General features: G+C 35.7%; 1 protein-coding gene across 2 annotated transcripts in view; it reads left to right on the plus strand.

Moving 5' to 3' along the window:
* The window catches only part of galt (galactose-1-phosphate uridylyltransferase), a 162,631-nt gene that overhangs the window by 95,369 nt on the left and 53,529 nt on the right, over positions 1-13,733 (plus strand). For both annotated transcript variants that reach the window (XM_048175271.1, XM_048175278.1), the window contains exon 8: positions 9,751-9,883. In XM_048175271.1, the coding sequence (XP_048031228.1) occupies positions 9,751-9,883 (133 nt within the window). The remainder of the gene's footprint in view (positions 1-9,750; positions 9,884-13,733) is intronic.

Genomic DNA, 13,733 nt, shown 5'->3' on the forward strand with positions numbered 1-13,733 from the left:
TCTTTTACAGGAAGCAGTTATTCTAAGTTTAGTTTAGTTTAGTTAAGGGAAAACATCTCAATGCCATAGAATTTTCATTAATTATTTGACATATGTATTAGCCTCAAAACTCAAATCACTGAAGCACTGGCATATGCTAAATAATTGAGATGTTAAATCCAATTAGTTGCTGACAAATTAAGTTCACAGATCCTTGAGACATGGGACAAAACAGGCTGCAGGACTGGAAAACGCTCTCTTTTTGTCCTTTTTATTAATTTACTTGCATTAAAATGCATTAAAATTCACACATGCAGTGACATATCCCTATATTTAAATTCATTTATATACACTATATACATTCATTATATTTGTGTGGATGTAAATTTAAATCATTGTCCTTAGATCATATAGAAGGAGATGGCCTCATTAAAAGAATACAGCTCTTAAAAAGAAAATCATATTAAGTAGTTTGGCATAATCTTTTAATTAAAATTAAAAATATTTTAATAAAACTGTAATATTCAAAACACTTTTGTCAGTCAAATTAAAGTGACATGGGGGGTGACTTAAATATCAAAATTAATTCAGGTTGTAAAACATCATTTGGTGCATCTCTCCCCCAAAAAATAATTGATATTTATCAATTAACAAGTCATGATATTTGTAATAAAATACTTTTTACCTTGAAAATATATTAATAAAATATAATGTAATATGTGTAACATTTTACTTTCCAATGAAGATGAAGATAATCCAGATTCAAAATAAAAGTTCAATTTATTAAACAGAATCTACTCAAGTACATACAAAGGCGAGAGTCTATGAAACAGTGTGCACAGCACAAACAATACCAGACAAATGAATGAACCAGACTGAGGGATTTAAATACACAATGAAAATGACCAGAATATAAACAGGTGAGTTCATTAAATCAATTGCCATGGTGACAAACAAGTGGCAGGAAAATGAGAACAAAGAAAACAGGAAACCATAAGTAAACTAAGAGTCCATGAACATGAAACTAAGACAAACTAAACTGGATGTAAATGTGACAATATAGTCATAAATTAATGAATAAGGATGTGTACACTCACATGTATTTAAGGTATACATTAAATATTTTTACTTTTTATATAACTTTTGGTTACACCACATGACGTTTATAGATTATTTTCTTAAAGCTGCTGTCCGAAGTTTTTCCTCTTTGTCGCCATCTCTGTTTGAAACATGCGATTGCAGTCATATGCGGAACAGTTATCTGTACGTGCATTGTGCTTCGGCACAGCTTGTCAGCGCGGATGAATCTAATGTTTGCTGTCAGTCACAGTGGATACTGTACTTCAGAATCACAGACTCTACATCTTGAAAGTATGACCAATATAAGAATTTTCACTGGAAAATATCATCTGAACAAGTAAGTAACATTTCTGCCACTTTTGTTTTGACCAACTGAGGAAAAAAGCATTAGGCCTACAATAAATCACGCTGCCAATGATGATTAAATCTAACGATCGCTTAGCTCTGATCACACCAAACCGTGCAAATTATTATTACTGTTATATTGTTCTCAAATTGTTAATGTTAACAACATCAGCACTGCGTGACTGTGTATTTAGTGTGTATTAGCGTTACCTGTAGATTTCAATTTCTGTAGCCACTCAACAGTCCGAAGTCTTTTGCTTTTTGACTAAGGGTGAATCTCCAGTTGTCACTGATGATTGTCATTTGGACCTTTCTGGATTACAATCCGCCATCAAAATGATAAGTTTAATTATTTCAGCTGCTGTGAGAAAAGGCTATAAACGTGCCGCTACCGGCAGCTTCCTCACATGATTTAACTGAGCCTCTCGATGGGACTCCTTTCTGTTTACGGACGTGACGTAATGACGCACAGAGGAACTGCTGCATGCTTGAATTTCCCACGGAAATCTGCCAGTTCGCTCTTATTATAAAACATTATTACAAGCTAACCGTCGTGAATCGAGACAAGATAATTAGATAGTTTTGAACACTGGGTGGTTATGTACTTGTTCAAAAGTTGATTTTGGTTAATTTTTAACCAAAAAAAGTTGCGGACTGCAGCTTTAAGTAGCATAAGCTTTTCAACAACCATATGAAACCAACATGGACACAATGTTGAAACTTGGCATACGTTATTTATTTTTATTTTTATTATTATTTTTTTCATTTCCTTTATCATAGACATTTTAATGTGTCCATTATTTTTGGAATAATCTGTGATCTCAAAAATGAAAATTCTGTCATTAATTCTGTCAAGTCTTTCCAAACCCATTAGACTTTTGTTCAAACATGCTTGAGCTTCTGTTTACCATATTTGTTGCGCTCTATGTATGTGTGTTGTTGAATATGTGAATAAAAGCCTAAATTAAATCTGTTCATCATATAAAACAATTGTGTCTGTTCAAAAGACTTGGATTAAACCGCTGGATTCATATGGATTTTTTTTATGATCTCTTAAGAAACACTTTGAAGTGTCAGTTTTGGGTGAACAGACTATTAATGGAGGGACAGAAATCTCTCAGATTTCATGAAAAATATCTTCGTGTTTTAAAGATGAACGAAAGTCTTATGGGTTTGTAATGATATGAGGGTGAGTAATTGATGACAAAAAAATCAATTTTTGGGTAAACTGTCCCTTTAAACATGTTAAATGTTACTGTATGGCTTCAGAAGACTTGGAATATAGCACATATATGGACTACTTTCATGGTGCTTTTTGTACTTTTTTAAAAGTAAACTTAAAAAAAAACTTAAATTTTTAGAATGTCTTTTAGAATTATTGCAAAATTGACTTTTACAGTACATTTAAAAAATCCACAAGTCAGAGGAATATAAAAGTAAAAAAAAAGCAAAAAAAAAAAAAAACAGAAAATGATGTTCCAGGTCTGTCAATCTGTCTTTGTCGATCTCACTGACGGCTTGCCCAGACTGCCTGTCCCAGCTGTTTCTCTCCATATCTCTTTCTCTCTCTCGCTATCTCATGTTGGTGCTGAAGGCCTGCTTTCTTCCACTCTCCCCCAGCAGTCAGAGTGTGTGAAGATCATTGTGAAACCAAGGCTGTAATCAGTCGCCATCACTCACTGCCAAACAGAGCTGCGCTTTGTCAAACGCCACCTCCTCATCAGTGCTCGCTGCACTGTAGCTGCCACACGTCAACTTCAGCCGTTTTGTAATCCATCACTGGATGTCATGTTCCAAATCGGCCCTCCAATCCTGTTCTTGGGATCTTATGGTTTCCTCGTCATCACTGGAATTTACTCGGGTAATTTTAATTGCACATTTTATGAGGGTTAAATTCTTTGCGTGGCCCTCAGGCTCATGAAAGTCCATTTTCTTTTTCATGACTTGAGTTTTAAATGCCCTGGTTAGGACTCCAGGGCAGTGCCAGAGGGAATATCTCAATGGCTCTTTAAAAGTACAGTTCCCAGTGATTGCAGCTGACAAAGTGCAATGCAAAGCTTTGTTTCCAGACATGTCGAGACATTTTTTTTGACTGGGTGGCCTATGTGGGGCACAGAATTATTCAAGGGTATTCCAATAAGGATTTCAACTGTAATGAATGTAACACTTCTACTTCTAAAGATCCTTCAGTTCCAGTATTTTATTAATATTTTTAATGGAACCAGTTCTGATATAAACCCATGAAATATATTGAATTAATATACCAGCTTTCTACTCCAGTTTATACCAGCAAGGTTATAACCAATTCTCTTTGTTTCTAAACTGTTTTTGGGCTGATAGTGACACACTCCCTCTGTCACAGTCTTGAAAAGTATGTGAGATTACAGTTATTGTGTCTGTTAGATTAAAATCTTAATCTTACACTCTAAAAATTGCTGGGTAAAAACAACCCAAGTTGGGTTAAATATGGACAAACCCAGCAGGTTGGGTTAAAGGGCACCTATTATGCCCTCTTTCACAAGATGTAATATAAGTCTCTGGTCTGGTCAAGTTTCAGCTTAAAATACCCCACAAATTTGCCCCTATTTGGGGGTGAGCAAAAACATGCCTTTTACTATTACTATATTGCTGGCTAAAAAAATAAATCCAAAATCGGTTGAAAAAAATGGCTGGGTGAAAACAACCCAATCCCTGGGTTTGTCCATATTTCATATTTAACAAGCCAGAGGGCCAATCCGCGCACGTCTCTCACAAGGAACGTCACGGCAGTGATTGACAAGCCAGAGGGCCAATCGTTTACGCGATGATCGCGTAAATGATTGGCTGATGTTTTTAAGGCCCTACCTCGTGCACAGATGTATATTGATATTATTACTTTCAGTGCACCTAATAAATAGTCTTTTATCAGTTAGTAAAAACAGTTTCAAGTAATATTGCAAAAATGTATAAAACAAAACATCCTCTTTAGCACCTTTAACCCAGCATTTTTTTAGAGTGTAGGTAGAATATTTTTAGTCTCAGTCATCAGTTTAGAAACAGGCGCCTCAACCCCTGTGATGTGTGGCAGCAGCAGCAGCGCGAAATCTCGGGAGAATGACCAAGCAGACACAGAGCAAGTGTAATTGTATGTTGTGTGCCAATAGTCTTCATCAACATCTTTAAGAACTTGTGTCTGTAGTCGACTTGCTGCGTGAAAACTGACAGTGGCCACACTGACTTCTTTGAGATTGTCAGTGGCGTTAGACAAGGGTGCATTCTGTCTCCACTGCTCTTCCTTGTCTCCCTTAACTACATCATGTGACAAGTTGGAATATGTATTTGAGTCTGCATCCAGTGGTTGGAGCATGACCGCATGGGCGATCTGGATTTTGCCGAAGACGTCGCCCTACTGGAGGAAGATGAGCTGAAGCTGCAAAATGCAACGACTGTATCTGTATACAGAAGCTAACAAAGTCGGCCTCAGAATTAGTGCAGAGAAATCAAAGATCATGCACGTAAATGCCACGGCCCAGACGAGAGGGATAGCAATTGGAATGCAACGGCTTGAGGAGATGGACAAGTTTACCTACCTGGGCAGTGTCATCGCCCAAAACGGTGATGCAGAGGTGGATGTTAAATGTCACACTGGGAAAGCGGCAGCCGTCTTCCAGAAGATGCATACCATCTGGTCCTCACCAAAGATATCCTTAAAGATTAAGCTTCACCTCTTCTCCACTTTTAGCCTCTTTTGGTGAGTGTTTAGAAGAAAACAGCTTCTGAGGCCAGTCATGTCTAGAGTTAAGAACTCATGTAACTTTTCGATGGACATTTTGATATTTTGATATACATGCCGTTCCACACCCGTAAGACCTTCGTTAATCTTCAGAACACAAATTAAGATATTTTAGTTGAAATCCGATGGCTCCGTGAGGCCTCCATAGGGAGCAATGTCATTTCCTCTCTCAAGATCCACCAAAAATATTCTCGTCGCTTCATAATATTAATATTGAACCACTGTACTCACATGAACTGATTTAGATATGTTTTTAGTACCTTTATGGATCTTGAGAGAGGAAATGACATTACTCCCTATGGAGGCCTCACGGAGCCATCGGATTTCAACTAAAATATCTTAATTTGTGTTCCGAAGATTAACGAAGGTCTTACGGGTGTGGAACGGCATGAGGGTGAGTAATAAATGATTTTGGGTTAACTAACCGATTCACATTTGTGACCTGAAAGCAAAGCACAAACCCATCCTAGTGCGGCTACTTCAATACGCAGGGTGGACATTAAAGTCAATGACAAAGCAAATTGGACTGTGTCCAAAGGCTGAAAAATGTTGCCTTCAGAGAATGCATTTCAAGGTAGGAAGGCATCATGGCACGTCCGAATCCAGTGTTAGCTTCACTTCCTGTCTCCTGAGATACCTTTATCTGATTGATTTTTGAAGGCAGCATAGACATAACCGTCGCTTTGATATCCCACAATACTTTGCGTTCAATTCTGTGACAGTTGAGCTATCTGAAAGTTGCAGTTTGTGTGTAAATGTACATTTGTAAATGTATTTGACCAATGTTTTCCACATTTGATGTAATTTCTAGCAAGAAATGAGTATTATAGTAATTAAATATTTGCTTAGTTTTCACGAAAACTTCTCTATTTTGTTGCAAATCATGCTGCCTTAGAAATCTGTCGGAAATCAGTTTTGTGAGGCACATTTGTGCACAAACGCTGCCTGCAAAGTTGTTGCCTGAATCCTGCAGTAGATTGAGCTTTTCATTGCAGTCCACGGAACCCATCCAACTAATCTGGTAAAGTTGGAACACATTTGCATAGACGAATGAGCCAAAATTTAAGTGTGCAAAGCTCCCAGGCACACAAAAGAAGACTCTAAGTCTGTCACACTGGAGAACTGAGTATTTGTAAATCAAAATATATATATTTAAATCAAAAATGTGTTTAATTTATTGGGAAGCTAAAGGAAACATGTCCATCTTAGTGTCCATACGATACAAAATGCAATGGTTGAAATTGTGTCTCTTCACAGATCACACGTTTAAAGGGATAGTTCTATGGCAAGCCGTTTTGACTTTTATTCACATCTCAGGATATGAATTCTTGATATCAACAATTCAATTGTTGATATCAGGAATTACATTTCCACTAGTAACAATGTTACTTCTTGATATCAACAATTCAATTATTGATATCAACAATTCAGTTGTTGATATCAGGAATTACATTTCCACTAGTAACAATGTTAATTCTTGACATCAGTATTTGAATTTCCACTAGTAAAAACTAGCATTCTTGATATCTGTAATTGTATTTTCACTAGTGAAATGTCACCATAAAGGCCCGTACACACCGGGACGAATATCGCACGCGTTTATCGTCAGCGTTTTTCGAGACGTTTTTTGTGTTCACACCCAAGCGATTTTCACCGGCGATGCGCCGAGTGAAAGTGCAAATTCACTCCCTGACAGTATGTGGCGCTTGTGCTTAACGGTAGTGCAAATAAACATATGATATTAATAAAGTTAAAGAAGATAAAAAAAATGCATATATAAAATGGCATACATACATACATATATATATATATATATATATATATATATATATATATATATATATATATATAGTGCAAGTGAACGGTAGTGTAAATAAACATACTTATGAAACAGACATTCTCAACTATATTTCTTGAATGTAAAAGGAAAAAAAAGTAAAAATACAGAAATAATACACATCTGTGGCAGAGCACCCATAGTGTGCGTCTCAATCAGCTCTCTACTTCACTAGTCAGGGCACTGATCAGGGATTCAGCCACATTCATTTACATGGTATACTGATACACGACCTAGGAAGCTAGGGAGCTGTTTGAGATGCAGGGATAGTTTGTAGGGGTATTCCTCGTCTACTTTCTCTTCGTCGTCTTGTGTGCTCGGCAAGACCGTTTTGTGCTTGAGCGCCACCAAGTCGTGTTTTACTGTAACTTCAGCAGCTCCAGGCACGTGAACAAAAGCGCCAATCTCATTGGTCGGCCAGTTTTTAACGCAGCGCGTCAAACCAAAAAAACGAACCCGAGGCGTTTTTAAAAAAATGACGCTTTTACGCCTCGCTTTTTTCGCGTCGGTGTGCACACTCACATTGGCGCCCGTTGTTTAGTCACGAGGCGTTAAACGTCGGCGAAAATCGCGCGCGATATGTCAGTTCTTGATATCAACAATTGAATTGTTACTAGTAAAAATGTTCATTTTTGATATCTGAAAATGTATTTCTGATATCAATATAATTTCAAATATCTAAAATGGCTTTCTTACTAGTAACAATCACATTCATGATATCAGAAACTAACATTGTCACTAGTGAAAATCAAATTATTGATATCAAAAATTAACATTTTTACTAGTACCAATTCAATTTTTGATATCAAGAACTGACATTTCAACTAGTGACAACTGAATTATTGATATCAAAAATTACGATTTTTTACTAGTATTGTCACGGCTACACACAGAAACAAGATGTTGGGATCCAAGTGCAGCATTTATTCGGTAATCCACAGGTATATCACAAAACAGGTAAGGGTCAAACTCCACAGCACAGTCCAATCAAACAGAAGACCAACAGCAAAAGTGCACGTAACAATTAATAACAAACCACAAACAAAGGTAGAAACAACTGAGACTAAATAGACAGAAACTAATGAGCAAACACAAAACAGCTGGGTGCAATGAAATGAAGATAATGAGTCCAGGAGGTGAATTATGGGCAATGTAGTCTGAGGTGAACAATAGTCCTTGTTGGAGTGCCCTCTGGTGGCTAAACAGGGCACTCCAACTCATGATCATGACAAGTATGAATTGTATTTCTGATATGTGAAATTGGAATTTCAACTAGTAAGAAATCAGTTCTTGATATCAACAATTGAATTTGAATGGCAGCCTATGGTGACATTTCACTAGTGAAAATGCAATTACAGATATCAAGAATTCTAGTTTTTACTAGTGGAAATATAATTCTTGATATCAAAAATTAGCATTTTAACTAGTGAAAATTGAATTGTTGATATAAAAAATTAACTTTGTTACTAGTGGAAATGTAATTCTGATATCAAAAATTGCCATTGTTACTAGTGGAAATGTAATTCCTGATATCAAGAATTAGCATTTTAACTAGTGAAAATTGAATTGTTGATATCAAGAATTAATATCCTGAGAATGAATAAAAGTCAAAATGGCTTGCCATATAGTTCACCCAAAAATTAGTACTTGGAGTACATATAAGCCTGTTACGATAACCAATATATCGACTTATTGCATGATATACAGTATGTACATGACCTCGATAATTTTTGATGACGTGATATATTGCCCATTATGTTTACACCAAAATGAATGTCACAAAAATTTTGCAGATTGCGCTGCCTCTGTCATCTTATCTGCTCTCCATGTCAGAGGCAATAACAGGGCTCTGGCAGCTCTATCATACACAATGCGTACATTGATATATACAGAAGGTGTCGTTCGGGAAGAATAAGTTTTTGCATTCTTCTGCGCTGTTTTTCTATGCAAACGTGTGCTAGACGGCCGAATTTGATCATTGCATTTGCGTCTTTCGCAGCATCTTGTGCATGACGCAGTGTTATAAACAAGTGATGCTCAAGTTAAGTTCTTCAAGTTTTAAAAAAACATGCCTCTAGAAAAATTTATTTAGCAGCAGATATGGCCTGAGACATCTGTGCCTTTGTTCATATGGACATCTGACTGCCACGTAGGGTGTTTTTAGCAATAGTGTATATGCTCCCCTTACTTTACTGAGAAAAGAAGGTCAGGGAAAAATCTGTACATGGAAAATCTCCATATAAATGTCTTTTGTGCATTTGCAAGTGTGCACTTTTTGTTAGCAAATTTTATTAATTATTCAACATTATTATTTGACACTTCAATTCCAGTGTCTAAATATTCTTAAGAGTTTAGTTCATTGTCATCTGAAAGTGCCTAAAGGCCTTCTTGCATTATTATGCTGCCATATTATGATTATATATTCAGTGGCATAAAATGGTATTTAAATGACAATAATATTGCATATCGCAGTTATTTATACTATTTATTAATTATTTATTATATGTCAGCCAACAAATAGTAGTTATGGTGACAGACCTGAGTACATAGAGCATTTTTTGTCTTTAAAGCTACATTACCACAGCTTCATTACCAGAATCTTGGGAAAGTGACTGGGAAAGTGTTGGAAAATTTGCTAAGGTGAAGCATCATCCTTGGCTTGTGGAAAATTGAATAACATTACCTAGCATAATAGATTGTTTGAACTTTATGAATTTTGTTGTCTCTGATCACACAGGTGCGTGTGGTAGTGGAAAATGAGCATTGGTTGGTGGTGGTGCCGTATTGGGCGACATGGCCCTTTCAGACGCTGCTGTTGCCACGACGACATGTCCTGCGTCTCCCTGAGCTCACGGCCCAAGAGAGAGACAGTAAGACTTACATTGTTTTTCTTTGTTTGTTTATTTGTTTTTAAGGGATGTGTGGCATATTATGTTGCAGTTTATATTTGTCTAAATTATCCAGTGCTTCTGCAATGTTTAAAGGGTTAGTTCACCCAAAAATGAAAATTCTGTCATTTATTACTTACCCTCATGCCGTTTCACACCCGTAAGACCTTAGTTCATCTTCGGAACACAAATTAAGATATTTTAGTTGAAATCCGATGGCTCCGTGAGGCCTTCATAGGGAGCAATGACATTTCCTCTTTCAAGATCCATAAAGGTACTAAAAACATATTTAAATCAGTTCATGTGAGTACAGTGGTTCAATATTAATATTATAAAGCGATGAGAATATTTTTGGTGTGCCAAAAAAAAAAACTAAATAACGACTTATTTAGTGATGGCCGATTTCAAAACACTGCTTCAGGAAGCTTCTGAGCGTTATGAATCTTTTGTGTTGAATCATAATTCAGATCGCGTGTCAAACTGCCAACGGCTGAAATCACGTGACTTTGGCGCTCCAAACAGCAGATTCGATACACTGATTTATAACGCTCCGATGCTTCCTGAAGCAGTGTTTTGAAATCGGCCATCACTAAATAAGACGTTATTTAGTTTTTTTTGGCGCACCAAAAATATTCTCGTCGCTTTATAATATTAATATTGAACCACTGTACTCACATGAACTGATTTAAATATGTTTTTAGTACCTTTATGGATCTTGAGAGAGGAAATGTCATTGCTCCCTATGCAGGCCTCACTGAGCCATCGGATTTCATCAAAAATATCTTAATTTGTGTTCTGAAGATGAACAAAGGTCTTAAAGGTGTGAAATGGCATGAGGGTGGGTAATAAATGACAGAATTTTCATTTTTGGGTGAACTAACCCTTTAACATAATGACTAGTTGAAAAGTAGTAAACTTTTCTTTCATTCATTGGCCAGTGTAGCTAGGTAAATTAATTCATTAATTGAGTATAATTTCATTAATACACCTTAATTATAGTATATTAGTATATTAATGTTCTGCAGTACACAGTGTGTATAAATCTCAATATCACAGTTCAACTGAATTTACTGTATTACTTTTAGTTTTGGCCGTGACTTTATAGTCATTCCATTTGGGCTGAATTATGAGGATGTTTTTTTTTTTTTCCTCTCAGACAAATTTATTTTTACGCTGTAAATTCCGATGCCGCAGGAGAGAGCTCACATTTATAAACTCCCTTTGGTTTGCTGTCTGTTCGTAACATTTCTGTCTGAACCTTTAAAGACACCTTGCTGTATCTCTTCCTAAAGTCTGCTTTGACAAAATATCTCTTTAAAACCTCACGTCTCCTTGTCACATTGCCCAGTGCCCTTTTCCAGCGTTGGACTTGACACACACATTGACACACACTCGTACACACCTACGCACTTCTCAGATGTTATTAAAGTTGCCCTGTCAGTGCCAGAAAAAGTAAAGAAGAGGCTTTCGAAGCTGTGACACCAGATAAACATTCACCTCCTGGATACGTGCCTCTCACGCTCACAGGCTTAGTTCTGACAGACTTAATCCAGTATGTAAATAAACGTCAGGGAAATTACCAAACAGGTCAGCTGTTGTCAGAAAGAGCGGCAAAGAACCATGCTAGATCACAACCTGGCTTTGAGCCTGCCAATTATAAAGACCCAGTTGACATTCTGACGCTTTGAGACACGAGGGCTTGTTGTTTGTTTTTGTTATAAAGCACTGTTTTGAATTGTATCTTGAATGGTTGATGACACATGTTGATGCTATTGTGGCATCTGCTTTCTTTCAGGAATCTATTTCCTTTTATGTCTGTGGAGATAATAAACCCATCGGTAATCTAGTTGCATGAATGCACTGCTTCGAATGGCAGTGGTGAATGTATACAATGTGCTAGAATGGAAGCAACAGACAAACAATCATGATCTAAAGAAGGCTCGCCTCTTTAAATATTCATGAGCTTTGTAGAAAATTTGAACAGTGACTACAAACGCATAAAGCCTGATCCACTTTGCAGTCAGATCTGACTGACATACAAAACAACCACCCACAGTTGTTTTTATTTGACATTTATGGGTGGGTTTATCTGAAATAGTTGATACCACAATAATAACTCTTAAATAAAAGAAGCGTGCTTAATTTTATTGAATGTGCACTTGTAGTATACACTGTAAATGTGGCGACCTGCAATTTTTACCTTAAAGAGCTTATTTTGTACTTGATTTAACCCATAAAAACTAATTTGTTTTGTAGAAATTACTGTATTTAGGAACTGTGCTGATTCAGCAATTTTAAATTAAATTAAATTAATATTTATAAGTATATTTAAAAAAAATGTACTTGCTGAAAATATATACTTTCAGTATATATTAAGTGTACTTAAAGATTATACGTACACTTTTAAAAAGTGCACTTTGTAAAATGTGAAATTACTTTAAAGTACATTTTGAATCATTGTTTTAATATTACTTTGTCTTGTTTTGTATAGGCAAACTTATTTTTATGTGTTAACTAACATACTAAAGCACATGCTTAACACTTAATTATAATTTTAACTGTGTTGTGTTATTCAATAATGTTATTATTTTATTTTTAAATACATGACACAATTTTTAATAGAAATTACATTAATATATTTTAGTTTTGCAGTAAATGCTTGTCACTATATTCAGAAGTAACTTTAACCATATTTCAAAGACAATAGAGTCATTCCATGTCAAATCATCCAAATTTCGGAAACTTCCCCGGCCTTAAAAATCTAGAAGGATATTAAGATATCTTGAATACTTTTAGAGTAACAGGCATGGCAATTTTAGAAATAAGAAAAAAAAAAGAAAAAAAGAGGTACATTTCTAGTTTTAACATTATTTGTTCTGTAGATATTCCTCTTTAAAAGAAAAAAGTATCAGATGTATGCAAAGCGACCCCACATTTGGTTTTTGACCACTAACAATGTTTACAATTTACCCATTTTTACTCATGGAGCCACATTAACACATGGACGTCCATATCTCTGGGTTTGAAGCATTGAGGGCCTTTAAAATGAAGATACCAAAAGGAAAGTGTATTAAGAACCAGGATCGAAAAGGGTCTTAAGTATTATCTTTAATACTTCTTGAGTTAAAGTCATGCAAACTTGAGGCAAAAAACAAAAAGTGCTTTTTGCCATTTTTGAACTGTCACTGTTGCCATATAATGAAACAAAGATTGCTAAAGTCAACATATTTAACTAATAGACCTACCAATCTAAATCTGAAAATAAATCTAAATCTAAAAATTAAATAATAATGCTGCCATCTTTCTAAACTCATTTTTTACACCTGTGTAAATTAGCTCAAAATCTCAGGTGGAAACTTGACCCCCTCTACAAAATAGTGGATTTACTCAGTAAATATACATCTTTGACATTTAATATTTTGGCTTTCATCACTATTTATGTTTGTCGTTCTACAGAAAAAAAATAAATAGTAACAAAATAAAAAATTTGTGCCAGAGACCTCTGGTTGAGTTGACCCAATAGAGTTATGAAATTACATATAAATATGTACTCCTCTCCTACTTAAGTGGGTCGAAAAAGTATTCTAAAGTTAATTGTATTTACAGTTTTTCTCCATTGGTTTGGCTCATTTTTTGAAACAGAAATTACATTCTCAAAACTCTAAGATCATTTGGCAAAACAGTCTTACAGTTCAGTACAACACTATAGCTCACTTGCAAAAGCTCATATCTCTCCCAAAACTGTTCACTCATGTTTAAAAACTAAATTCCTTTACCAAATAAATGGTCAGTGCCACAGAAATGGCAAAGATCCCTCTCAATTGCTTTGGCT

The sequence above is a fragment of the Megalobrama amblycephala genome, linkage group LG2 (assembly GCF_018812025.1).
Source record: "Megalobrama amblycephala isolate DHTTF-2021 linkage group LG2, ASM1881202v1, whole genome shotgun sequence".
Taxonomy (NCBI): domain Eukaryota; kingdom Metazoa; phylum Chordata; class Actinopteri; order Cypriniformes; family Xenocyprididae; genus Megalobrama; species Megalobrama amblycephala.